General features: G+C 60.5%; 1 protein-coding gene across 2 annotated transcripts; it reads right to left on the bottom strand.

Moving 5' to 3' along the window:
- Positions 1 to 299: 299 nt before the first annotated feature.
- On the bottom strand, positions 300 to 22,621 carry COL8A2 (collagen type VIII alpha 2 chain). Of its 2 annotated transcripts, XM_045782545.2 has the most exons (5): positions 22,490 to 22,612; positions 19,512 to 19,620; positions 14,822 to 14,866; positions 4,840 to 5,045; positions 300 to 4,284 (listed from the first exon to the last, which is right to left on the bottom strand). In XM_045782545.2, exons 4-5 carry the CDS (start codon positions 5,027 to 5,029, stop codon positions 2,366 to 2,368), a joined length of 2,109 nt encoding a protein of 702 aa, XP_045638501.2. In that variant the 5' UTR covers positions 5,030 to 5,045; positions 14,822 to 14,866; positions 19,512 to 19,620; positions 22,490 to 22,612; the 3' UTR covers positions 300 to 2,365. The 2 variants fall into 2 exon arrangements, with proteins under 2 accessions (XP_045638501.2, XP_045638500.2); XM_045782544.2 differs by lacking the exon at positions 19,512 to 19,620 and having other exon boundaries at positions 22,490 to 22,621.
- Positions 22,622 to 26,938: the final 4,317 nt, after the last annotated feature.

The raw sequence follows: 26,938 nt of genomic DNA, 5'->3' as shown, positions 1-26,938 counted from the left end.
TGGGGGGGAGGGGTGCATGCTCCTGAGGGAAAGTGTAGAGCAAGAGCCCCAGAAGCTTGAGACCCCCTGCATCGCTGCCAGGCCCGCACGGCGCTGTTTCAGACAATGGGTTTTATTGAGGTGGTGTCAGTACAGGCAGTCGATACTGCTGTTTTTCTTTTAAAAAAGAAGTCCCTTTTTTTTTTTTGGATTCCCAAGCGCATTTTTCCCGAATCTTCTGTGGCACATAATAGGTATGTAGAGAACTAAGCTTCCTATACCAGGTTAGAAATGAAATTACTAATGAAAACGTTCAAACCTTAATCTTAAAAAAAAAAAACCTAGGAATCAATATAAAAATGCACCAAGGTACCGTAGTTTTCATAGTTAAAACTTGGCATCGTTTATCAAAGCTAGTCAAGTGGACGCCTGGAACTAAAATCCCTCGACGTTTCAGAAACACCAGCCACCCCTCCCCAAAGGCTGCAGGAGTGACATTAAGCAGAAGCTGAGTTTTTTCTGCCTCCCCCCCCAGTGCCCTCCTTAGTCCCCTGGGCTCCCCGTGAGAGCTGATGAATTTCCACCCAACAGAACCCACCCCACCCCCACCCCCAACCGGTCAGATGGTGGTGGCTTTGGCCCAGGAAGGAGGCTGAGCAAAGGACCCCACCAGGCTCGGTTTGAGACTCCTTCGTTCTCCTGGGTTTCGGGGATCGAGAAGTCCACCATGAACCCCAGTCAAAACCTGTTCGAGGGTCACTCGCACAGCTTTGGGTTTCACTTCTTCTGAAAGACAAAGCAAGCAAAGGGCCTGCTTTGTTGGGGAGAAGTGGGTCGGGGAGGCCGGCCCAGGGGCCCAGGGGCCCAGAGCTCAGTGAGCCAGAAGTCAGCCACCGCCCCGTTTCCAACGTGGACCGTCTGGTGCTGGCCAGGATTGGAGCAGTGTGAGACCACACTGGGTGACCCAGGTTCACACTGGTACAGAGAAGCGGGTTGGCTTGGGGGATGGCTGACAGCCCCCCCGCCCCCCGAAAGTGGCCATCTTTGCCCCAGCATGAATCTCAGCTTTATCCACTGAGCCTGAACTAGGAGATAGGAGAGGGATCCTGCCTGTTTCCTGCAGGGGGGGCTCTGCTTGGGGAAAACGGCAGAAACATCCAGAGTCAACTCATTCCAAAGGGGCCTGTTGGCACCCTTTTCCTCAGAGCCTCAGCCTTCTGGGCCCTAATCCTGCTTAGAACAGGAAATTGGAACCAGAGGGGAGAAGGAGAGGAAGCCCCCTCAGATTAACCCCTCTAGTAGACACACATACCCACCATATGGTTCTTGTTAAGGAGAAGCAGGAGGGAGCCTTCTTCATCCCCGAGCTTGTGTGTACCTTGTTCTGAGGGCCAGAAAAGAGGCTCTCTGCCTTGGGGACACTTGGGTTGGGGGGGTGGCAGATACCTTACAATTGTGTATGAAAACATCAGCCCTCCCCCAGCAGGTGAAAGGAGAGAGAGGGAGAGTACTCGGGTTCACTGCTGGTCGATCCTGCCCCGCGCCTGCTGTGGCTGTCCCTCAGGGCCTGAGCCGCTGCCCGATGGCTGGGCAGAGCCAGTCGGTGGGAGCAGCCCGGGAGACGGAGGGGGACATGTAGGGCTGCCATTGTGCCCCAGATCCCTGCCCCTCCCGTCACAAACCGCCGCTCCTGAGGCTGCAGCTGGAGCAGAAAAGGGGTTGGCCCTTCCCAGGACCCTGCAGAGAAGGGGCCACATGCCAGGCACCATAGACAGGCCTGATGCCACAGCACCATCCTGGGGACGCAGTCCTGGCAGGGTGTCCACACTGGCCACCTCGAAGCCCCCTGCCCTTGGCTTTCCCCTGGAAGCAAAAACTCTTCAGGGACCCACCGTCAGCTGCTGGGGCCCCAGGGGAGCTGGAAGAGCCCCGGCCGAGATCCGAGGTGCCATCTGGGGGCCAGCAGGAAGGGCAGGACTTGGGCCTACGTCTCCCTGGGGGAGTGGAATGGAGCGCTCAGTGCCCTCTCCACTCTGACTCAGAGAAGCAGCTCCCTTCCCCGCCCAGCCGCGCCCAGGACTCCCGAGAGGGCAGGGGGCTCCGACAGCCGGGCTGAGCGTCCTGGGGCCCTGCCTGCAGTGGGGGCGCAACCCCAACGCTGTACAGACACTTGGGGGAGAGGAACTCAGGCCAGCCTCTTCCAGAAACCACTTCAGCCTGCGTGGAGGGAGAAACCAAACCAGTCTCCTTGGGCCAAGGCCACGGCCGCCTCTGCTTCCGTGTCTGTTCGGCCTTTGGTTTTTTCTTTAAATGGAGGTTCTTGTCACTGAGAAGGTCTCTCTACCACTAAAGAGGAGGAGGCCGAGGCGGCAAGGCCCCCGTGGTGTTATGTGGGGCAGAGCAAGAACCCTGAAAAGGAGGAGTGGATGTACTCGGTGGAGTAGAGGCCATTGGCCTGGTCCGACGGCATCTGCACCCAGACCTGGTCATTGGGCCGCAGCTGGAGCACGGCCCCGCCAGACGCCTGGTCCAGGTAGCCCTTCTTGTACTCATCGTAGGTGTACGTGGCTGGCACATTGTTCTTGTACAGGGCCACCCACACGTTGGTGCCCTTGACGTGCACGTGGTAAGCGAAGTAGTAGACCCCGCCCACGGGGCAGGTGAAGATGCCGGTGGCCGGGTTGTAGCCGCTGTGGCCATTGTAGAGAGTCCTGTCGAATTTGACAGGCATGCCCGAGGCGGGAAAGGGGGAGGTGAGCACGGCGGTGAAGGCCGGTGTGGCGTGGGCCGACAGCTCTCCCAGCCCCAACTGTGGCTTGCCCCCCTTGCCCAGCACAGCGCCCTCCACGCCACCGTTGGGCAGGTGCAGGCCGGCGATGCCAGTCTCATCCAAGGTCCCAGGGGCGCCAGGCGGACCGGGAGGCCCAGGAGGCCCAGGAGGGCCAGTGAGTCCTGGGGAACCAGGGACCCCAGGGGGCCCTGTAGGCCCAGCCACTCCGGGTTCCCCCACTTTCCCCTCTCCAGGGGGCCCTGGCAAGCCGGGTTCACCCTTCAGGCCTGGCAGGCCCTGGGGCCCGATAGGACCAGCTGGACCCTGGAGCCCTGGGATTCCTGAGGGGCCCCTCAGGCCCGGCTGCCCAGGGAGCCCCAGGTCACCCTTCTGCCCCAGGGCTCCTGCCACCCCTGGTCCCCCAGGGCGGCCCGTGAAACCTGGCTCACCTTTGGGCCCAGTTGGTCCCGGGGGTCCATGGGCTCCAGGAAGTCCCCTCTCTCCTGGGGGCCCAGGTTTCCCAGCCAGGCCACTAGGCCCCTGGTCACCCCGCATACCAGGCACTCCTGGGGGTCCTCCAGGCCCTGTTTCCCCCTTGGGCCCAGGAGGCCCACGTCTGCCAGGGAGTCCTGCAGACCCTGGAAGTCCTGGGGGGCCCCCAAGGCCCTGCGGGCCCTGCTCTCCTGGCTCTCCATCCTCACCTGGCTCACCCCTGTCCCCCAAAAGTCCTGGGACCCCAGCTGGGCCCCTGTCCCCCTTGGGGCCTGGCAGTCCTGGCACCCCATAGCCAGTGGGACCTATCAGACCAGGGGGGCCCCGGGTTCCTGGTTCCCCCTTGGCCCCTGCTGGGCCCTGTGGCCCTGGAACCCCTGCTGCCCCTGGCACCCCCACACCATCCACCCCGGGGGGCCCTTTTGGGCCCAAAGCCCCTGGCTCCCCCCTGGGTCCTGGTACTCCGGGAGGCCCTGACTCGCCCTTATCTCCAGGGGCCCCAGGAAGCCCATCCAAACCGGGTTTGCCCAAGCCAGCGGGACCAGGGAGGCCAGGGGGTCCAGGGGCACCCCCCTGCCCTGGGGCCCCAGGTAGCCCTGGCTGGCCCACTCCATTATCCCCCTTGAGGCCTCGATCACCTGGGGGCCCCGGCTCTCCCTGGGGCCCTGGCTCCCCTCCAAATCCTGGGGGCCCTGGCACCCCTTGGGGGCCTGGCTTTCCAGGGACAGCAATGCCTGAGGGCCCAGGGAGGCCAGGAGGACCTGGGGGCCCCCGAAGGCCCTGGTCCCCTCGTATCCCTGGCTCGCCCCGAAGCCCTGGCTGTCCTGGTGGTCCAGCCTTGCCCGGGAGCCCTGGGGGACCAGCCTTGCCCATCCGGGAGAATCCAGGGGGGCCGGCGGGGCCAGGCTGCCCATGGAGTCCTGGCTTTCCGGTGCCTGGTTTTCCTGGGAAGCCAGGAGGGCCAGGGGGCCCCCGAGGCCCGGGCTTCCCAGGCGGACCGGGCTCGCCTTTCAGGTCCATTGGCAGCAACGGCAGAGGCATTTCTGAGGGAGAGAGAGAGGGAAGGGGCAGTCAGGGGCACGGCCGGTGGAGACGTGGGTCACATCTACCCACTCCACCACGGGGTAACACTACATCCGCTCATGAAGGCCACACCCCGTCTCTCTCTCCGTGCACTCATGGAAGATGGGGTTTAGGGGTTTAGGTCCAGTGGCCCTCTTGGGGGCTCCTAGCACCCAACCTACCCAGGCCGGCCTTCCCCCAAGAGCTTGGGGTGACTCCCATCCCTGCACGACCCTGGGGCGTGGAATGGCCGCCAGGTGGCGCCAGCAGACCTCCTTAGAGCAGGTCGGACCAGTCCGCTACCCCCCCCACCCCGCCCCGCCCCCGCCCCCCGTTTCCGTCCCGCCCCTTCCCCACCCCCGCTGAAGACCACCTCTGCCAGCGGGTCGCGCCCCACTTCCCGCCGCTCGGAGGTCGGAGGCCCTGGACCGGCGTCCGGAGGAAAGGGAAAGGGGGGGAAGCTCTCTGGGTGGGGGGGATGAAGAGGCTGTGGCTGGGGGCCAGGGAGGAGCGGGGCGGGGGGGATCAGCGCTCACCCAGGTACTGGCCCTTGCCCTCGCGGAAGGGCGGCCCCACGGGTCCTTTGTGCATGGGCTGCACGTACTTCACCGGCGCGTAGCCCGCGGCCCCGCCTCCGGTGGCCGCCCTCGGCCCGCACCCCAGCAGCAGCAGCAGCAGCAGCGGCGGCGGCGGCAGCGAAGACAGGGGCGTCAGAGCCCCCCGCATGGCGTCCGCGGGCGTGCTGCAGGGAGGAACCGAGAGGGGCCGTCAAGCCAGCCCGCGGGTGGCTTCGCACCGGCCCGGGACTCCCCGGCGGATCAGCACGGACGTGTTAACCACGAGCGACGCCCCCCCGCCCCTCGAGCCCGAGTGTGCGGGAGTCCCCTGCGAAAGCTGCCGCAAGCCCGCGCGGGGCTGTCCATCCACACCCGAGTCTCCAGGGGCCCTCTCCCCCGGACGACAGCCTCCCCCACCCCGCCGCTTGGCAACCAGATGCCCTTCCAGAGCACCCCTCCGACCCTGGCGCACCCCCGCTATGAGCCTTCGATGATAAGACCCACTCCCATGTGCTGCGCCGGCTTTCTGCCAGGTCCCGGGCTGAGTTCTCTAGAGACAGGAACTCCCTTAATGCTCTCAATACTTGAACAAGTTATTATTACTGTCATCCCCATTTTCCAGATGACAAAACTAAAGCAAAGGAAGGGCAGCAGAACTGGGGTCTGACCGAGGTCTGCCTGACTTCACATCAGGTTGATGGTGCCCTCCTGGGGCTCCCCTCTGCCTTCGAGATCAAGTCTGTGGTGCCTAGCAGGGCATTCAAGGCCTTTTAAAATCTAAACCTGTCACCTACCACCCCCTTCTCTGCTTCTCTGCTCCCCCATACCTTTGCCCCTGACACCAGGCAGCCCCATGCTTCCGGGCTTTTGCCCCTGCTGTTTCTCTGCCCTCGATGTTCTTTCAATTTCCTACTCATCCTTCAAGGCACTGGGACGCTGTCACCCCTTCCTCCGTAGAGCTGACCCCCGCCCCTTTGTGTCCCACCTAGCCCTGTCACAGCCTGGAGCTCAGCTCTGAGAACAAGGCCTGGGTGGGGAAGGAGCACAGAGTCTAGAGGTGGACACGCGGCCTGAGTCTTCCACCCTGGGGACCTGAGTTTCCTCAGGGACAAGATGTCCACGATTCCATTTCTATGAAGTGTCCAGACAGGTGAACGTACAGAGGTACAGAGACAGAACGTGGGCCAGCAGTTGCCCAGGGCCGGCGGGAAGGGGGAAGGGAGCGATCGCAAAGCAGGCAGGGTTTCTGTGAGCCGTGATGAAAACGTTCTCAAACTGACTGTGATGACGGCTGCCCACGTTTTAAAATACATTTTAAAAAACTATTGAATCAGACACTTTAAATGGGCCAACTGTATGATATGTGAATTGTAGCTCAACAAAGATGTCATTTGTTTATTTATTTGAGAGAGGGCAGGGGGAGCCGCAGAGGGAGAGGGAGAAGCAGGACACGGCGCTCAATCCCAGGACCCAGGATCATGACCTGAGCCGCAGGCAGACGCTTCACCGACGGAGCCCCGCAGGCGCCCTAAGCTGGCACTGTGACACAGCTGGACAAAGCAGCCTGCCCCTGGGGGCCGCGGTGGCAGGAGATCCCGCGCCTGCCTCACCGCAGGGCCGCTCCGTGTTGCAAGGGGAGACTACGTGGCATTTGAACATCCAAGGAAGGTCCCACCTCTCCTGCCTCCCTGATTGGGGCTCCCCTCACCCCCAGGGGCCTCTCCACACCTGTGCCCCACTGCAGGAGGTGGTCTGTGGGTGGGCTGAGTACATCCGGGGATGCATGTGGGGAGCAAGGCCCTCCTCGGGGATGCATGTGGGGAGCAAGGCCCTCCCTGGGGCTGGACTGGGTCCAGAGGTGCAGTTCAACGCTCCTCCAAGCTCAGTAGCACACCGAGCTCCGAAGGAATGAATGCAGGGCTCCAGAGAAGGCCTGCGAAGCTGCCAGCCCCAGCTCTGCCATCACCCTGTCCTGTGACCTTGGGCGGGTGTATGTCCCTCAAGCTCCCCTGAGCCCCCAACAGGGATGTCTGCCCCCTGCAGGGCTCCCCAGCCCAGAGCCCGGCAGGCTCCACCTCAGAGTCCCCTCGGTCACCCCGAGGCTCATACAGTTACTATCCCCGTTTCATAGATGTGGAAACGGAACCTTAGACTAAGAATCTTGCCCAGGACACAGCCCTCAACACAGCCCCCCTGTTCTATCCGCACTGTGACTGACGCCAGGACTCAGAGGCCACAGCCAATGGGCCCGGCCCTCAGGTAGGTCTGGCTGATGGAGGCTCTGGCGGGGCGCTGCCGTGACGTTTCAGCCCCGAGAGGCTTGCCTCGTCTGTCCTCCACGTGAGGAAACACTAGCGCTCCGAACCTAAGCCCGAGCGTCTCACTCTCGAGCCCCAGCCCCCAACCACTTCCTCCCACCTCTCTGGAGAGGGATAAGGGCCCTCCTGCACTGGCCACCTGTCCCGGGGCGGGGGAGCTTGGGGGGGTGCTCACCCATGCTCATAGCTAGAATGTTCTGCCTGGTGGGTGGGCAGGGAGGGTGGGGGAGAGGGTCGAGGGGGCGGAGCTTGCAGCAGGGAGTAGGAGGAGGCAAGGCAACAGTTCTGGCCTGGGTATGCCAGAGGCCAAGGCTGTGGCACTGCCACAGGAGGACTCAGGACAGCCCTGGCTCTGGGAGCCCTGACTGTCTTCCTAATACTGAGCTGAGGCCTCACTGGGGTGGTGGTGATGGAGGGTGCGGGCAGCCTTGGGCTCAGATGGAAGGGAGCTTAAGGTAGAGGACTGTGGGGGAGCACAGGCAGGCAGGACACCAAGGCAAGAGCCCCAAGTCCAGCCAAGAGCCCAGGCGTGCCCCCACCCCCCCGCCAACTCCCCACCTTTCAAACTCCTTGGCCGGGCCGGTCTCTGGGAAGCATCCCTACCTCACACCCTGTGGCTCCCTAAACCTGCCCTGTCCCAACACCTCCTGCACTGGGCTCCCTCAGCCGAGGGTGACAGGTCTGACGCAGGACCCCGGGGCAGATGTCTCCCCTGCAGTGAGCAGGGTCTGCGTGAGGATGACAGCTCACACTCGCTGCACCGGGACCTCTGGTCAGGCACTAGCCTAGCGTTCTGTTCAATAAATGATTTCTTTCCCACAAGGCCCCTGGGAAGGAGGCACCCCATCTCCACCCCCCACCCCACTCTTTCTGCAGATGAAGAGTCTGAGGCTCCGGGAGGTACAGAGGTGTGCCTGAGGGTGAGAGCCGGCAACCAGGATTTGAGCACAGGTCTGTGAGAACTGCCAGGGGGAAGCAGACAGGGCAGGGCAGCAGCTAGACAGACAGACAGACAGGCAGAGAAGCTCCAGGCCAACTGCGGGTTTGAGGAAAGAATATCACTCCAGCCCCGGGAGGGGGGGCTGGGGAGTGGAGGCAAGCCCATGGCCTTGAGAAGGGGTGTGCTGAGCCCCCTGTTCACGGGGCTGCAGAGAGGGATGATGCCCCTGGAACGGCCCGTCGTGGCAGCCCCGTGGGACCCACTGCCCCCAACCCAGCCACCATCAGCGCTGAGGGTGCCTGGGTGCTCCGAGCCCCCTGCCTCCTTTCCACTGGCACCCCTCTCCCGCCCTTCACTGCCCCCCACACCCCCGGCTCCCTGAAGCTCTGTGCCTTCTGCACATTGGCCTCCAGACTCTTACTTATCCTTGGCCCCCCAGGAAGCCTGTAGGATGCCTGCCCTGGTCTCCGCCGAGGCCTGCACGCCAGCCCGTCACAGCTCTGTATCCCTTTTCGGCTGTGTCACTCTCTGACCCCACTCCATGCCCAGCACAGGACTTGGCTGGCGCACAGTGACACTTGATAGAAGTTGGATGAACTCAAGTCACTGTCAAGTTTAAAGACTGTACCGATAACTCCCTGGGTCCTTTCCTTTGTGCAAATACTTCTCGTCACCCTGGGAGCCCCCTCCCCAGGCCAGGGGGGCACAGGTGGGCTAGAGTGGGAAGAGGTGGGGACACACTCAGTCAAAGAACTCGAGCTAAGAACAGCCTGCACAGGGAAGAGAAGTGCAGAGAAGAGAGCGATTCATTCGATTCATTCGCTTGCTCTTGTTCTCCCCGAGAGCCGTGGTGGCCCAGCAGGGGTGTCAGGGCTCAAGGCCGGCTCTGCTGTGTGACCTTGGGCAAGCCCTCACCCTCTCTGGTGACCTGTGAGGGAGGAAGGCAGGAGCCGGGGCAGCTGGGAGGAGGCGGGGCTGGCAGGGGCACGAGGTGGGGTGCGGGAGGAGACGCTGATTCAGGGGATCGGCGCTGGCGGCGGGCAGGGTAGACGAGGTGTTTGCACAGCTGCAAGTCCTTAGCGGGGATTTCCCCCTTTTCAACAAATCCCCGTAAAACGGCGTTTTGTCCAAGTCAGCGTTTTGTGGCAGCCTGGGCCCCCTCCCGCGGCGGCCACGGAGGCTGGCTGGGGGTGCGTAGTGTTCCAGGGTCTTTCAGGCCGATTAGGGGTGGGGAGGGGATGGGGTGCCGGCAGCAAGAAGTGCCACCAGTACAGACCCCTCTCCCCCAGACAGGGCGGCAGGAGGGGAAGAGACATCCGCGAACCACGACCCCTCCTCACCCGCGCCCGCTCTCCGGGGGGCCTGTCCCGGGGTGACCGCAAAGGGCCCCCCCATCCGACGGCAGGGAGAGGCCCACCCGCTCACCATCCCATTTCATAGACGAGCTACCAGAGGTCCAGATGAAAGGGGGGGCCAGGGAGAAGGCTCCCAGGGGACCATGCGCGGTGTGGCCGGTGTGGCCCCCGCAGGCAGCCCCCCTCCCGGGGCTGAGGGGGGACAGAAGTCGGCCCTGCACAGGCTCGGGCTCTCGGAGGCGCTGAGGGAACGTGGGGAGCGCGCAGGCGGCCCGGCCCGGCCAAACCACAGGTATGTTATGAGACGCTTCCTGTTGTGGAGACATTTCTGCGGGATCGGCTGCCCCGCTTGCTCCCCTGGTGCCTCCTGTCTCCCCTCCCCCTCAGCTTCCCTCTCTGCCCTCTCACTGCGTCTCTGGCCCGCACTCATTTCTCTCTGTCTCTGTCTCTCCCTCCAGCCCTGTCTCTGCCTCCTCACCAGGTGAGCAGCCTTTCTTGCTCAGACTCTCTCTCTCTCGGGGGTCCAGCCCTGGGGACCCCTAAGGCCCTGTAGGTTCCGGCAGCCCCTGGACTCCTGTTCCAGCACAGCTACATATGAGCTGTGTGACTTGGGCGCGTGACTTAACCTCTCTGAACCTCAGCGTCCTCACATGTGAAAGGATTAACGGAGGTGATCTGAGCCATTGGCCCCTCCAGGTGTGCTGTTCTGTCCTGCTACTCTGATGGCCAGAAAGTTCTCCCTTCAGTCTAACCTCAGTTTCTCTTGCTGCAAAGCAACATCTTCTCCAACCCTTAAAAAACTCAGGTGACTTGCTGCCAGAGGCCAGGGCCTTATGAAAGTTCCAAAGTCAATTGTCTGGTCTCCCAGGACTTTTCCCTGATGGCTTCAGAGGTGGGACTGACCAGGGGTCCCACAACCTGCTCAGGGCTAGGATGCAGTCATGGATCTCACCCGGCAGCAGAGGAGCTGCCTTCCTCACCCACTGGGCATGATGCCCGCCCCCCACTGCCCAGCCAGGCAGTGCCAGACTTGGCTGGGGCTCCCTGGCCCCTCCTCCCCCACCTCTTTCCCAGCTTGTGGGAAGTGGGGAGCTCTTTCCTGCCCTCCTTTCTTTCTTTTTAAAAAATATTTTATTTATTCATTTGACAGAGAGAGAGCACAAGCAAGGGGAGCAGCAGGCAGAGGGAGAGGGAGAAGCAGGCTCCCCGCTGAGCAAGAAGCCCGACACAGGGCTTGGCCCCCAGGTCCTGGGATCATGACCTGAGCTGAAGGCAGATGCTTAACTGACTGAGCCCCCCAGGCGTCCTTCCTGTCCTCCTTTCCTGAGTCCCGGATGAAAGGGATGTGCGCCTACTCAAGGCCCAGCCACCTCCATACCCCTTCCCCAGGGCCTCTCACTGTCTGCGTATGCCCCCCACCCCCCACCCCGTCTCCAGCCTCTCCATCACCTGTCCACACAGGCCTAACCACCCCCACCCCAGCCATCCTCGCCTCTCCCCAGCCTTCTCAGCCAAGTTCCTTGAAAGGACTGTCTCTAACCCTCACCCCGCTCTCCGCTCCCTGCTCCCCTCAGCGCAGAATCCTGCCTGGGGCCCTGCTCTCTCCCTTCCTGGAAAGGCTCCTCCTCAGATTCTTCTCAGCTCCCTTCCCCTGCCCACTCTGCAGACCCAGGCTTGCCCCAAGGAGCTGGCTCAGGCATCACCCCTTGTCTCTGGATGTTTCTCCTGCAGTTTCCAGCTCTCGCCAGCCCCACAGTCCCAATCCCATCACTGAGGGCTCCCACATCTGCCTCCACCTTGCCCTGAGCCCCACTCTCATGTTCAACTCTGAGCTGAGCATTTTCGCCTGGCTGGCCCTCCCCCCAAACTGCTGTCATTATCTTCTCCCCATTACTTGCTTCTTCCCCGCTCCCAAGGGCCCAGGCCAGATATCTGGACATCACTTCTGACCCCTCCTTCCTTACAGGGCAGTGAGGAATCTCTCTAGGCTGTCCAATGCCTTAGCATAATTAGAAAAGCTACCCAGGGGGGCGCCTGGGTGGCACAGCGGTTAAGCGTCTGCCTTCGGCTCAGGGCGTGATCCCGGCGTTATGGGATCTAGCCCCCACATCAGGCTCCTCTGCTATGAGCCTGCTTCTTCCTCTCCTACTCCCCCTGCTTGTGTTCCCTCTCTCGCTGGCTATCTCTATCACTGTTGAATAAATAAATTAAAAAAAAAAAAAAGAAAGAAAAGAAAAGCTACCCCGGGGCACCTGGGTGGCTCAGTCAGTTAGGCATCTGCATCGAGCTCCCTGCTTGGCAGGGAGTCTGCTTCTCCTTCTCCCTCAGCTCCTCCCCTACTTGTTCTCTCTCTCTCTCAAATAAATAAATAAATAAATAATCTTTAAAAAAAAAAAAAAAAGGCTACCTCTCCTTCCAGCAGACTCGGGTACTCTCACTGCCCTTCCTGGGTGCACTTGTACAGTAACCAACCTGTACAACTGTACATGACAGCCCTGTTCCTTTACATGTACACCCCCAATCCAATCCTGTAGGCTCTCCTCTACTTCTCTCACTTCTATTCCTTCCCCTCCTTCCCACATAGCATCTGCCCTAATACAGACCTTATCCTCTCCCAACACACAGCGCAGGCAAACCCCGGCCGTTTAGTGAAGTTTTGATATATTAAATTGCCAAATCTTCACCTACTTTATCATAGCAGCCTCACTCCCATCCTCATTCTGTTTTTCCGTAGATAATCCAACAGCACTTCTCAAACTTCAGTGTGCATCAGATGCTTTGTGAAAACACAAGTTCCTGGGCCCCACGCCCCCGGATCCTGATTCAGTACACTTGGGGTGGGGCCCAACGTCTGCATTGCTAACAAGCTCCTAGGTGAGGTGGTGCTGCGTGTGTGTGGACCACACTTTGGCACAGTTCTGCCCATGGTCCTTCCCTGCTCTGGATTCTCCAGTGGCTCCCTAGTACCGACTTCATAAATTCCATGTTATTCTGCAATTCAAGTGGCTTCCTGGAGGAGGAGGCATACTTCAGACCCAGCAGGATGTGGACCAATTAAAATGGAGGAGGCGGAGAGGGCAGAGGTTGATGGCGAGCTTGGCAAAACCCTGAGATCACAACTGGGGCTTGCACTCTAAGAGTCCGACAGAGGAGGACAAGGGGCCGGGAGCAGCGTGCTATGGGAGCCGTGCGGGTGTGTGCCGCGCCCGTCTGTGTCCCTTCCTCTGCGTCTAGGTGTCACTAAACCCAGATCCTCACCTGCCTGTGCCTTTCAGGCATCTCCTGGTGTCTCTCTCATCCCGTCTCTGTGTCACTGTCCTATTTCTGCCCATCTCTGTGACCCCATTTGTCTCTCTCCTATGTCCTTGAACCTGTCTAAGTTCCAGCCTTATAAGTCTCTGGCTGTCGGTCACTTGATGGGACCCTCTAGAAGGCCAGCGACTACACCCTTAATGCCCACGCTAACATCAGGTCTGTGTCTGACCTCCCTGGGTGGAGACCTGTGGAGCCCAGTCCCACGAGCTGAGCTCGGTCCTTCAGGTTCACTAGGAGTCTCTGAACCCCTCGCATCTCAATGCACAGGCATGAGAACTGCTCCAAAACCAAAGAACCGCCTGGAACCTGGGACTTGGGAGGTGGAGGGAGGTAGCCAGGTTGGGGCAGGGCTGCCTGGGGGCCACGTCATCATCCAGGTCCGTGGCAGGACAGAGTCACTGCTCCCTGCCCACCCGGTCTCCCCTACCAGGCATCAAATCTGCCAAGAGTCCCAACGTGCCTCACCTCCGCAGGTGAGGCTCCCAGACCACAGGGCCGTCCAGCTGGGAAGCAGCACTGTCAGGAGGCTGGGAGGGCAGGTCAAAGCTCTAAAGCCCAGAGGAGTAATGGTGGAACATTTCACACTGAGAGCAGAGCACACATCTGGGCAAGGAAGAGTAGGCAGCCGCAGGGGTGGAGGCATGCAAGAGACAGAGAACTTCAGGTATGGAACTCGACAGAAAGAGACACAGACTGGAGATAAAAACAGGGCTTCACCAGCCAGGTTGCTGTAACCCGACGAGAGCCGTGGACTCCCCCTTGGGGAAAACACCCACATTTAGGGATGAGAGGAGCCCACTGTAGCCCTGAGGCCCAGCATCCTCATATCCAGACACCCCAACCTTCTCAGTATTTCGTTCTACCCACCTGCCTGCCTTTGCCTCACAGCCCTCTCTGCCCAGAGCTCCCTTCCTATCTTTGTCCTCCAAGGAAACATGTTATTCTTCATTTGAGACAGCTCAGATGCCTCCTCCTCCAAGCAGCCTTCCGTGCCTCCCTCAGGCAGAACAGCTACTTCTCCTGGGCACCTCTTCCCCCATGCCCGCCTCATCCCTGACTGGGGCTTGGCACACAGTAGGTGCTCAATAGAGTCTGCAGCCTGGCTGGCTGGAGCCCGCAGGATGGCTTCCCACAGGGCCCCTTGTTCTTTGTGGTTCTTCCAGAGTCCGTCTCAGCTCTGGGGCATAGGGGGCTTGGGCAGGATCTCCCTCCCCACAGGGGACGAGCTCCACCTCTCGGGCTCCAGCTGCTGCCCAGCTCTGAGAGTAGGAGGCAAAAGTCCCACTACTCTCCTAGGGAGCAGTATCTTGGGGCAACAATGCTCCCAGGGAGGTAGGAACAGCCAGCTGGGGGCAGACGAACCAGAAGAGGCCCAGCAGTGGGCAGGACTCAGGGCAATATGTGTCTTCAGGCAGGTGGCCAGGGGACCGGTCCTTCCCTGCCAAGGGGCTCAGGCCTCAGCTGGTGACATCGCTCACTTCCCAGCAGAGGCTTTGAACTTCTGAGTGGGACTGAACATGGAAATGTACCCCCCCAGCCCCAGCCACCCCCAAGCCCTGGGCCGGGCCGGGCCTTCACGGCAGCCAATCTCTCGCCTTCTGGTTCACATTTGCAGCCTTTTCCGGAGCGCCACCCGCCGCCCGCTGCCTCCTCGCGCCGGCCAAGATTCCTGAGCCTTCGCGGCTTCCCCGCTCGGTGGCGGCGGCAGGAGGAGCCGGCCTGGGCTGGGAGGGGGCCCGGCGGGAGCACAGCCAGGCCACTGCACCCGGGCAGGCCAAGCAAACACAGGCCGCGCCAAGGAGCCGGGGAGAAATAGTTCACAAATGAGAAAAGGCTGCTTCCGACTTGGGCTGGGGTTTGAAAGCCCAGGCCGCAGGGAGCTGAGGTCACCTGCACGAGGGGCGGCCCGCTAGGACACCCCGAACCTGGGAGGGGCTTCTGCTGTCGCGGGAGGGAGCAAAGCGAGACAGCCGCCAGCACCGGCTTCATCCAGTCCCCGCTGTCAGAGAGCCCTGCCCCCATGTCTAGCTTACCTCTCAGGTCGGAGGGGCCTCTGAAGGTCCCAGCAAAGGCAAGGCCTGGGGACAAAAGAGGGAGACAGTGAGGAAGCTGCCAGGAGCCTTGGAGAAGCCTCCCGCCCTGACCCACAGCCCCCCACCCCCACCCCGGGCCTGCTGCAGGCCTCTTACCCGGAGCCCCTGCTGGAGTGTGGCCCCGATCTCAGCCCCTCATCTCAGGGAGCCTGAGGGAACTCCCTTTATTTGTTCCATGCACACTTAGCAATGCCCGTGGATGCCTGGGCAGGGGTGATGGAGGTCCTCCTGTCCTCGGGCCCAGGCAGGAGGCACCTTCTGCGTGCCAGGATCCATACTGGAGAAGTCCCTACTCTCTGTCGGCCCGGGCTGGGGTGCCCCTACCACAGGCTAGGGTTCCTGCCCGAGGAAGCTCCTACTAGGTGGGGAAGCGAGGCTGGGCCTTGGGGGCACAGAAGCTGCTCAGCCCTGTGCCCTGCCCCGCCCCAAACTAGCATCACACGAGGGCCCCCTGCACCACTGGCTAACATCTCCGGGGTTGTAGGAGCACCGAGCGGGGAACACTGCCTCCCCCTTGAGCTTCCCCAGGGGCTTCACCTAGGAAGGGTTGCTGGAACTGGATCCTGAAGGGTGAGGAGCAGTCTGAAAGGCAGACAAAGTCAGAAAAGGAATTTCAGGCGGTAGGAAGCTGCTTGGCAGATATGGGAAGGTCCAGAAGGGCCGAGGGGTTGAGAGGACAAGCAGGAGCTGAGAAGCCGGGGCGACAGAGTGAGGACCCTTGAATGCCATGCCCACACTGAGGTTGCTGAGTGGGGAGGTGATGTGGTCAGAGCCCTGGATGGCCAGGTCCCCATTTCTGCCTCCATCAATCATGCCCCGTCCCTGTCCCACACAGCTGTACACAGGGAGCTGAGGCTGGAGCCCAGGCCCAGATGGGACTCCCGGGTGGGTGGGGAGGGGACACCTAGCCAGCCCACCTGGCAGGGAGGCCAGCAGCAGCGTCACTTTCTCCCCCAGCTGCTTGCTCGCCTCTGCCTGCTCCCATGGAAACTCTGACACCCCGGCCCTGTCTCTTGCTGCACAAGCAGCCGGATGCCAAAGCCAGCTGCTCCTAGGCTTTCCCTCTGCCTCGGACCTGCCTCTGTGCCGGCCACTGAGTGCCGCGACCCTAAAGGCGGGCTGGGAGGCTCCTCTCTGAGGGCCCAGGCCTGTCGTGAAGGCTGGGTGGGGGGTCCTCAATGTGCAGCTCAAGCCCGGCCTCTCCAGCCCCCGCCCCAGCCCCAGCCCCAGGCTCACAACTGGGGAGTGACTTATGCCGCATCTGGGCTTCAAAGGATGGACATGCGTTTAACGGGGTGGGGGCGGGGACAGGCGATATGTCCAGGCCGAGGGAACAGCATGGGCGAGGGTGTGGAGGTGTGAACGCCCTAACCGAATCCAGAGGATGGGAAGAATTAAAAGAAAGCAAAGGAACACAAGAACCAGCGATGAATCGCAGCTCTCGTTTATCGCACATCTGCTCTGCGCCGGGCTCGGGGTTCCTGCAGTGGGTTATCTCATTTAATCCTCACAACGAGCCAGGGAAATAGCTACTTCGTCTTCCCTTTTTCCAGATGGAGAAACCAGGGGACACAAAGGTTAGATAGCTGGTTCAAGGGCACACAGCTCACGAGGGGTAGAGATGGAGTTTGAACCCAGGCTGTTGGCGCCCACGCTTGGGCTCTTCGCCTCTGCACTAGACAGGTGATTTGGAAGGAGAAGCGAGATGCCTGAATGTCAGAATCAGGGGACACTGGGCCCAGCCTAAAGCTGGCTCCGCAGCCCGCCCCATGGTAGCCCTTCATAACAACGGTCTCTAAATCCCAAGCACGTTTTATGCACAGACACAGCACTGGGCACACTCCCAGCATCATTTCCTCAAACTCCTGCCCAACCCTGTCAGGTGGGAATTGCTGTCCCATTCTTCTGAGGAGGAGCACTGAGCCCCAGAGGGGTGACATCGATTCTGCAAGGTTACGGGGCTGGGAGGCACGGGGGCCAGATCTGAACTTCGGGGCTTGCCCACCCCCCAGCTGGCCAAACCACCTGTATAGCTGGGCTTCCGGGGGACCTCAGGCCTGGGACCTTGTCCCCCTTCTCCCCACCTGTGCGGCCGCAACCCGGATGGCCGCAGGGACAGGCAAGGCTGGGAACACGGTGGGCAGCGACTATCGAGGGCCTCAGGAACCTCCTCCAGGTGCTCCAGGCTCCCTCAGTCCTCCAAAATGGGAAGCTGGGGCGGGGGCGGGGTGCGCCAGGGCAGGGCCCCAACCTACTTCAATGGGCCTCTGTTCTTAACCTTCCCCCACAGCTGCCCTTCCTAATCTCCTCCTTGAGCCCCTCCCCTGGCGACATCTCCTCTTTGCACGGAGCCCGCTGCCAGCTCAATCCCAGGCCAGAGGTGGGTGGGACAGTCTGCACCCCCCGCCCCCTACCAGCTTCTCGGCAGAGGGCTCCCGCGGAGGCTGGCCAGGGTCCCATGCCCGTGTCCCCATCCCAACTTTCCAAACTGAGGTGTTGATGGCCCTGAGGCAAACCGTCGGCCTCTCCTGGAGAAGGACTCCTGGGGGGGGGATGTCCCCATTTTTGGAGCAGGCCCAAGCTGAGAGTCCCTCTTGAAAAATCATAACGGGTTGAGAGCCCAGCTGCCTGGGTTCTTCTCCCAGCCCTACTTCTCCCGAGCACGTGACCTCACTCCTCGGGACCTCAGCTGCTCCATCCGTGAAACGGGGTCAGCTCCTATTCATGGAGCATGTGGGAGGATGAAATGAGTCAGCTTCGTAGCGCGAACATCCAGCGGTTTTTACCACATAGGAACGTTCAGTAAATGTTCACTACTATTATTGTCATTATCATCACCGTGACGCCTCTCAAAAGCTGTGTGAGGTTAGTATTATAAACCCTATTTTACAGATGAAGAAACCGAGTCTCAGAGAAGTCACTTGCCCAAGGTCACCCAGCCAGGTAGTGCAGGATGGCCCCCGTGTCTGGACCTAAGCTGAGGGAGCCCACAGAGGATGAGGACAGCCTCACAGCTCCCTGCGGCAGAGGCAAGGGGGGGCAGTGGGGAGCAGAGGGGGTCCCTCACCCCTCCTGCCTGACCCCCAGGAGCTCCCCCCCACACACACAGCCCCTGCTGCGGCTGCAGGAGGGGACTCTGCATTCCTGGCTAAGCAGCTGGATTTGCTGTGCTCCCGGAACTATGAAAAGAATGTTTGCCATGAGCTGAGCCGTGGTCGCCTGTCAGAGGAGCGTGGCCTGCGGGGCCCACGCAGAGCTGCCAGGCGGCCAGCAGCCACCACGGAGGGAGGGAAGAAGGCCAGACGCAGGGAGAGCTTCTGGGGAGTGAGGGCTGTGGCTGCGGGACAGGGATGGACATCACAGAGTAGGCCTCCTGGGATCTTTCAGGAGAGGAGAAATGACTTCTGCCCCTCAATCTGCCTTGCTCCCTGCCACGGGCGCTAAGGAGAGGCAGGATGGCATTCCCGGCCCATCTCATCAACGGGATTATGGGGACCCAGAGGAGAAGTCACCTGAGGTCACATAGCAGCCAGTGGCAAAATTGAGACCTGAAACCAGGACCCCTTCCTTCCAGAGGCTGCCCTCCCTAGTAGGGCCCACCAGGACCACAGCGGGCTCTTAGATACTAGAAAACACCATCCTAGGCCCCTCTTCTGGGCTCTCACCAGGCCTGACCTTCGCATGCCTGCTACTCATGTTCCCCACTCCCCAACGAGTGCCTCAGGCTGTGAAAATGCCTGGGGCACTGTGGACACTCAACAGTTAAGTTTCCATCCCTTTCTCCACCAAATCAGGCCTTGGAGAGGGCAGTGACCCAGGAGGTCAGTGGGCAAAACATGAGCCATGCATCCTCCCAGACCTGGGAGTGAATCCCCGCTCAGCACTCAGCAAGGTGACACTTGGCCTGGTAAATGACCTCTCTGAGCCTCCACTTTCCCCTCTGCTAAATGGGCCACTGATTCCTGCCTTGCAGCATTGTTACAAAGACTAAATGAGACATGTGAACATAGGACCGGGTACACAGTTGGTGCCCAATAAACTCTTACTGTGACCCTCTCCGAAGGGGACAGGAAGAAGTGATATTAGAGAACCTCAGGTGACAAAGTTCCTTCCACCCCAGATCCCTGATGGGCCCTGCCAGTGGGGCAGGCTCGGGAAGGAAGGAAGGCCTGAGGCCAGGACCCTGGCCTCTGGTTCATTTCTGCCACTGGCTGCTGCGTGACCTCGCACAGGCTCCTCCGGGAGGCTCCATAAGCCCACCCGTGAGATGAGCCCATAATACTGGCATGGCTCTCCCCACGAGGCACTAACCCTCTACTACCCCCGCTGCCCTCCAAGAGCCAGGGATCTCCACCAATTCGGGTTGCATGGGGACAGTCACCTCCCAATTCAAAACTCTCCAAGAATCTGAATAGAAGCAGGGCCAAGTCCTCCCATGTCCCTTCCCAGGATCCGCCCAAAGAGGTGTAACCGACACTGATCAGAAGTCTGGGTGAATGTCCCAGGGTCTATGTGTGTGACCTGGGACCACTCCTTACCTCTCTGCAAGTAAAATGACCCCAGAGACTAGTATTAGCATTCTCGTTTTATAGATGGGGAAACTGAGGCACAGAGCTGGGAAGCTGCTTACCCAGGGTCACATGGAAAGTAACCCAGGTCTGTCCGGCTGCCAAGGCCTTCTCTTCCCCTCACGGCACAGGCTGCCTTCACTTGAGACCCGCCGTCCACACCCCAGCACCCTGGAAATGCCCACACAGTAGAGTGGGTCTGGAATTGCCTTTCTGGGAGTGCGACTTCCCTGGCTGATGTCTGGGCAGTCATGTGCACACATAGGGCCTCACCACCCACGTGGGCTTCCGGACACACCCCAGGCCTCCCAGACGCTACACCCCCGAATTCATGGCGACGCTCAAAACCCAGTCCCTCGCCATCTCAGCATACCAGACACCCGGGTCCAAACCCATATTCTCCCCTTCACCTGCCTCCTCTGGGGACAGGCCACAGTCACCCAGTGCCAAGGTCCTGGCCCACCCTCTCCTCACCCCCACGGTCAGTCAGTCACTGAGGCCTGACCAGTCTCTCCCCCTCCTTCTTTCCACCTATTTCTTCCTCTCATCCCCATGGCAACCACCCCACCTCAGCCCCCATAGTCTTCCCCCTCCAACAACCCAGCCTCCTCGGCGTGGTCCTTGCCTGTAAGATGCCCTTTCGTCCTGGCTTCCAGAGCAACCGCAGAGACTCCCAGGGTGCACCGTTTGTCTGGTCAGCGCCCTTGGAAATCTCACCCCAAAATATTGCTCAGTCCCACTCAGCCCCCCACTGTGTGAGCCACCAATTACTCACTGTCCCCTAAGAGAACCTTCCCACCTTTGCACCTGCCATTGCCTCTGACAGGAATGGCCTCCCTTCACCCTTTCCACCACCTGCACCTGTCAAAGTTCGCATTCTCCCTCAAAGTCCCAGCCAGGGTCACCTCTTTGGTGCTGCCTCCCTGATAGCCCCTCCCTCCGGCACTTTGGCTTGCACGGTGCGTCCCCCTCAATGGGCACCCTGAGACACAGCTGCACCCCATATGAGAGGCCCCTGTGCCTCTCGGTTCCCCCACTCCAACTCTGTAAGTGCCTGGGGCCACAGATGGGACCCACTCATTGAGGCCCCACCGTCCCATAAGGAGAGCCCCACGCCCACCACTGGTGGGTGTGGAGTGGGCTGGGGGGGCAGCAGGGCTGGGAGGCTGGGGCTCTGTTAACCTTGGGTTGGCTCAGACCAGGAGCAGGGGAGGTCGTGGGGGGCGGTTAGGCTAACAGCCCTGTTTGGTATCTTTCCCCTCCCTCTTGCGAGCAGACAAATTTACTTCCGTTTTTTCTTTCCCCTTCCACTGAGCCAAAGAGCGGAAACGCTCATTTTCACTCTGGTGGACAAAGTGAAACCGGAGAAAGAGACCCTGGTGAGTGTGTCTGAGTGTGAGTGTGTCTGAGTGTGTGTGTGTGTGTGTGTGTGTGTGTGTTGTCCTGTCTGAGTATGTCTGGCTGGGCCCAGGGGGCCCACCACGTGTCTGTAGGAGTTTGGGGGTCACTGTGGGTGCGCACGTACGTGACAGTCGTTGAGCATCTGTGGTCGTGTGTGTTCAGAACATGCTCACATGTGTGCTTGTGTGTGACCCAGTGGGAGCGACTGTAGCTGTGTGTGACTGTGTGTGTCTGTGCTGTGCCCTCATCGTTTTGGGGTGATCGTCCAAGAACCCTGGTGTGCCCCAGCCCAGCAGGAGGCCAGTGGAGGCATCTACGCCCTGACCCAGACTGCCAACTCCCCCACAGAGTTCCTGCCCACCAGACCCCCACCCCTCTCCTGGGCTCTAGAATGGGCTCCCTGAGGGCGCCCCACCTGCTGAGGGCAGCGAGGGTCAGTGCCCAGAGAGAAACCCCGGGCTGCCTGACCCTCCCGCCACCCTAGGCCCCAGCCCTTCCAAATGCCCAGGGCAGCTCCCAGGAGGCTGCCCTTGCTCAGGGCACTCCAAGCGGGGGATGGACCCTGGCCACAGGCAACGGCACAGGTCTTAGCAAGAGGCGCTGCATGCAGGCAGACGGGAGGAAGCACTTCTGGGTCCCCAGGGTCCCCAGAGGGAGGTCAGTGGCAGCATTGTCAGGAACCTAGCAGGTTCCCACACGCACTGGGGGTCTCACCCAAGCACACACTGACTGACACACATTAATAACATACCGGCAGACACTCACTGGCCCCCTCACACCCCATGAACGCACATGCTGACAGGCTCACACACAGGTCCACAAGCACACACAACAAGCAAACTCAGAGGGTTTGCCTTTCCCCCGAGTCCCCTCAGGCTGAACAGCGCTTCTCTACCCGGGGACGCCTGGGGCCCCTGCCTCTCCAGTTCCCTAACAGACACACTGGGGAGGCCGTTCTGGGGCCCTGGGACCCCAATTCCTCTCACCCCTGCAAGCCTCAGGTCTGAGCTGCGGTGGGGGTGTGCTGAGCCTCTGGTAGGGACAAACCTCAGTCTCCAGTTTGGGGGTGCTGGCAGAACACCTAGAATAGGAGGGACTTGGGGGCAGAAGCAGAAAAACAGAGGAACTGGAAGGTGGCCAGCAAGCCAGCAATGGCAGAAAGATGGGGAGAGGGGACGGGAGGAGCTGAGGGGCTTCACTTGCCTGCGGCTGGAGGGGGCTCTAAGGCCCCTCACCCCTCCTCTCTCCTCCACCGCCCTACAGGGGAAGCTTTGTCGCTCCCATTTCACAGGTGGGAAGAGAGACTCCGAGGTGAAGTGATGTGCCCAGAGCCCCATCATCGGGGATCCCACCCAGCTGTCTGCTGCTGGAGCCCCCATTTCTGGGACAGGAAGGGAGGAGAGGGCTTTATCCGGGATTCCGCCTGGGCAGCCCTGGCTGGGGGAATCGGGGGCGCAGGGAACGGGAAGGGCTCCCCCATCCTAGCACCGAACCCCTGGCCCCGAGGCCCCATCTCATCCCCACCTCGCGGCCGGAGATGCTGGCCTGCTGGCCCGGACAGTCTCAGGGGCAGCCTAGGCCGGGTCCTGCCCTCGAAGCCCCCCAAGCCTCGCGTCCGCGCCAGCCTCCCCGCCTTTACCTGCAGGGGCGACCGCCGGGCGCCGCTCCCGGCCCTCGAGGGCCGCCCGGGCGCGCGGGCTCCGGGCAGGGGGCGTCTTCGTGGTCCGCGCCGGCGGGGCTCCGCGTCGCTCTGCCGGCCGCCCCTCGCGGCTGCCGGAGTGGGCGGGCGGCGCGGGGCGGGGGGGGGGGGGGCCGGAGCGGCGGGAGGGGCGCGGCGGGGCGGGGCCTCCACCCTCCTCTTTCCACAGCCACCGCCAAGGCCCGCGCCCCGCCCGGCCAAGCGCGCGCCCAGCCCGCGCCTCGACGTGCGCCCCCCTCCCTGCGTCCGGAGCTGAGACCCCACACACCCGCGCGTCCCCATCCATCCTCGCGCACCCTGTGTCCGCGTCTGGGCCCCCTGCCCGAGAGGGTTACCGTCTAGGGGGACACAGACCTGCCACTGAGAAGGAGGGCATGGTCTGCGCAGGGACAAGGCAGCCCCGGAGTCGTGGTCCATAAATGAGCCGTCCATGGCTTCCTGCAAACGGTGACCTAGGCTGGGGGTGGAGGGCTCGGGGCCCTCAAAACAGAGGGAGGAGGAGCCGTCTTGCGCCGCACTTCTGGGTCTAGGGAGGTGAGCCTGTGCGCTCAGAGGCAGGCAGGGACCGATGCTGCGCAATCCTGTCGGCCATGCTGACGCTGGTTAAACTTCACCTTCAGGGACATGGGAAGCCACAGAAGGCTGGAGCAGAGCACAGTGACACGGTCAGAACTGTGCTTTAGAAAGAACCCCCTCCCCATCTGTGCAGAGCACAGAGGCAGGGACATGGGGGGGGAGGCTGCTGAAATAATCCTGCTGGTCCACCAAAGCAAACAGTGGGGGTTGGAGGGAAGGGTCAAGGGTAAGAGGAGCTAAGAAGGTGGAACAGGCGGGATTTGGATGTAGAGGGAAGGGAAGGGGCTGGAAGGAAGGAGGTGTCAAGGACAGCTCCCAGGTTTGTGGTTACGCAACGTGGAGGTAGTGGTCCATAGGGAAGGTGGTCAGATGCATTGAGTTGAACATACCTGTGGGATTTCCATGTATCCAGAAGGGAAGCGAGAGTTCTGGGCTAGAGATTAGGGGCCCATGGTGACAGATGATGACTGATGCCACCGTGTCATTGTCTAGGGAAGGAGTGCAGGGAGAGGAGGAAGCCCACACCAGGACCAGGACACAGGGAACACCAACATTCAAAGGGCATGCAGAGGAAGAGGAGTCAGCAAAACAGCCAGAAGGTGAGGGGGAAAACCAGGAGAGCAGTGACTCAGAAGGCAAAGGCACAGAGTGTTTCTAGAAGGCCAGGGAGCCCCCAGGATCAGGTGTCACAGAAGAGCACCCTTTGGGACCAGCAATTAGGGTGGGGGGCCAGGGCAGGGGAGGAGCCAGGCTGCTGAGGCTAAAGGAACAGCCCCAGGGGAGGTCAAGGCAGCGAGTGCAGTGGGGGAGTTCATAGGAACTGAGGCCACAGAAGGGGGTTTGGGGTGAGCGTGTGTGTGTGTGTGTGTGTGTGTGTGTGTGTGTGTGTATGTGTGTGTGTTCTAAGTGGGAAATGGCTGAGCCCTCAACAGGTCTAGAAAAGGAATAGGGAAGGCCAATGGCAGCCTGTCTCTGGGTCTGGGCCTGCCTCCATCGCCGCCTCCCCCTCCTACTGCCTGCCCTCCAAGGGCCTCCCACTTTGCTGTCCCCCTGCCAAGGTACACACCAGCACCAACCCTCCTCAGTAGGACCTCTCACCCTTGCCCACCTCCAGAGCCTGGGCCCACTCCCGTCCTACCCTTCAGACTGGGGAGGCTGCAAGAGGTCTCTGGCTCTGGCCTCCCGGCCCAAGCCAGCCTGGAGGGACCACAGGGGGGGCTGGGCTAGGGCGCTCCTCAAGAAGGGGAGGGGGCCAGTTGGCAAGGGACCTAACAGGACACTGGCTGAGGTGGAGAACTGGGCCCTCCCCCAGAGCTGTTTGGTAGGGATCAGATGGGGGGCGGTGAGTGTTTGGGGAGGGGATGGGAGCTGAGTAGCAGGGGCTGAAAGTTTGACTGTATGGACTCTGAAATTAGACTGCCCGGGTTCAAGTCCGAGTGCCCCATTCCCCAGCGGCAGGCCCTGAAGCAAGTTACCTAAGCTCTGGTGCTCAGTTTCCTCGTCTGAAAAGCTCTCGGGCTGGTTGTGACTATTAAACCACTCGATCCACGGATAGCACTTAGCTCTGAGTGTGAGTTGTTCTTTGTTTTGTTTGTTTTTTAAGATTTTTTAAAAATTTGTTTGACAGAGAAAGAGGGAACACAAGCAGGGGCTGAGGGAGAGGGAGAAACAGGCTTCCCGCTGAGCAGGGAGCCTGATGCGGGACTCGATCCCAGGACCCTAGGATCATGACCTGAGCCGAAGGCAGACGCTTAACAACTGAGCCATGCAGGCATCCCAGAGTGTGAGCTGTTCTTAGAGAGGGGAGAGGCACGCAGGGAAGGGGAAGCAGGCAAGTGGGGGGGGGGTCACTGTGCTGGGGAAGGAGTCCTATGGGCTTCATGCACACAGACGCTGACACACACTCACCCAGTGCCCCGCAGGATCCCACCCTTGATTCTCCTGACTCACTCCTTGAACTTTCCAGAGGCCCTGGGGCCTGGTTCTCTGTGGCACACACGGTCCCCACCCCCTCTCTTCTTCTTCTGCTAAATGCCCTGCAGCGGGAAAGAGTTCAGCTCCTTCATTCAACCCACCCTGGGAGCCCCAGTCTGGCCCTGTCCTGTTGTCCTGGACCCCCGGTGTTTACTGGACTCTCCAGGTGGGCCTCAGCTGCCATCCCCCAACAGAGGCTGAGACAGCCTTGCCATGACCTTGCCACAGCTGCCTCCTTGTCCACCAGCTCTTTGCATAGCAGACTTCAAGACAGGAAATGAGTGTCCTAGAGCCAGATGTCTGCAGACTCTCCCATCAAGGCTCACCTCTGGGCTGGGCCATCCCACTTGCTGGGGGCTTCCACCTTTGGTTTGTTTCTGGTCATGTCTGGATATCAGTGGGTCAGCTCTGCCAGTGGTCACCTGCTGTGTGGCCTTGAACAAGTTACTGCCCCTCTCTGGGCTTCAGCTCCCTCAGCCACGAATCAGAGGCTGGCAGAGAGGATTTGAGGACTATTCTAGGACACCTGGCTGGCTCAGTCAGTAGAATGTGTGACTCTTGATCTTGGGGTCCTGAGTTCAAGCCCCAAATTGGACCTTACTTAAAAATGTTTTAAATTTTATTATTTAAAAAAAATTTTTTTTAAATCTTAAAGGACTGTTCTAGACCTGAGCAGGGGTATCAAATGGGGTGGGTGTTTAAAATGAACCAGAAGAGGCATCTAACCTGCTTAGCGCAGCCCCTGGCAGAGCCAGTGCTGGCACTGCCCGATGGTTCAGAGCATGGGCTGAGGAGGCAAGCAGACCTGGGTTTGGATCCTGTGACTGTGGGCAAGTGACCTCATTTCTCCAAACCTCAAATTCCTCCTCGTTAGAAGAGGGATAATGATAGTCCCAAATGATAACAGCTACCTCTCACAGGGCTCTTCCTCCCTGCCAGGCACTATTGCGAGTGCTTTATGTCGAGAATAACTCAGTTAGTCCTCAGAAACCCTTTGAGATTGGTATGATCACAGTCCCCACTCTGTAGATGGGAAAACTAGGCACAGACGGGTTAACTGACTCACCCATAGTGACACAGTGGGAAGTGGGGGAGCTGGGAGTTGGTTCCAGGCAGACTGGCCCCGTCTACCCACTGTGCCACAGGGCCTCTTGGAAGAGAGTTACTATAAAGTCTACACAGGCCAGACGCAGAGAAGTGACTCAATTAATGTGCATAATCTTTATTGCTGTTGCCGTAATTCTCCCATTCGTTCTAAATTTCTATCTTGATCTGCCAATAAGAAAACTCTCTAGGCTCCAACCACCCCAGGTTGGAGCCTGGGGAGGGCCTGGATGGAACCTTCCTCTAGCCACCATTCCATGTGTCTGGAAAGCTGAGGAGGGGGGAGGGATGTTTGCACAGATGTGTGGCCCAGGGTATGCAGATAGTCTGGGGAGGGGTGTGGTGCTGGTAAATTCCTGCTCCACCAGGGCCTTGGCGATTCTGCAGCCCCCCCATCCCCACCCCCAACTTCCGCATCTGCTGGAGGACTGACTCCTGGTTCTACAATTCCTGGGAAGTCCCTCCTTCTGTCTCGCCTTCCTTCCTTCCTTCTCAGTTGCCAGAGGCCTCTCCTATAGGACTAGAGAAGTAAAGACCCTCCTGCAACCCCCACCTCCCCCCTCACTTTCACCCCAGGGGATCTCTCAGCCCCATCCTCAAAAATCCCAGTAATGCTGGGGAAATTAAAGTTACCTTAAATGTTCTAATCTTATAACAATTTTGCTTCAATCAACATCTAAATGTGACCACATGTGCCCAGACCACCCAGTGCCCTAGTTGGTGGCTTGGTGGGAG

The sequence above is a fragment of the Ursus americanus genome, chromosome 33, assembly GCF_024610735.1.
Source record: "Ursus americanus isolate L20-20 chromosome 33, mUrsAme1.1.p, whole genome shotgun sequence".
NCBI classification, from domain to species: Eukaryota; Metazoa; Chordata; class Mammalia; order Carnivora; family Ursidae; genus Ursus; species Ursus americanus.
This window is presented reverse-complemented; position numbering and strand designations above follow the sequence as displayed.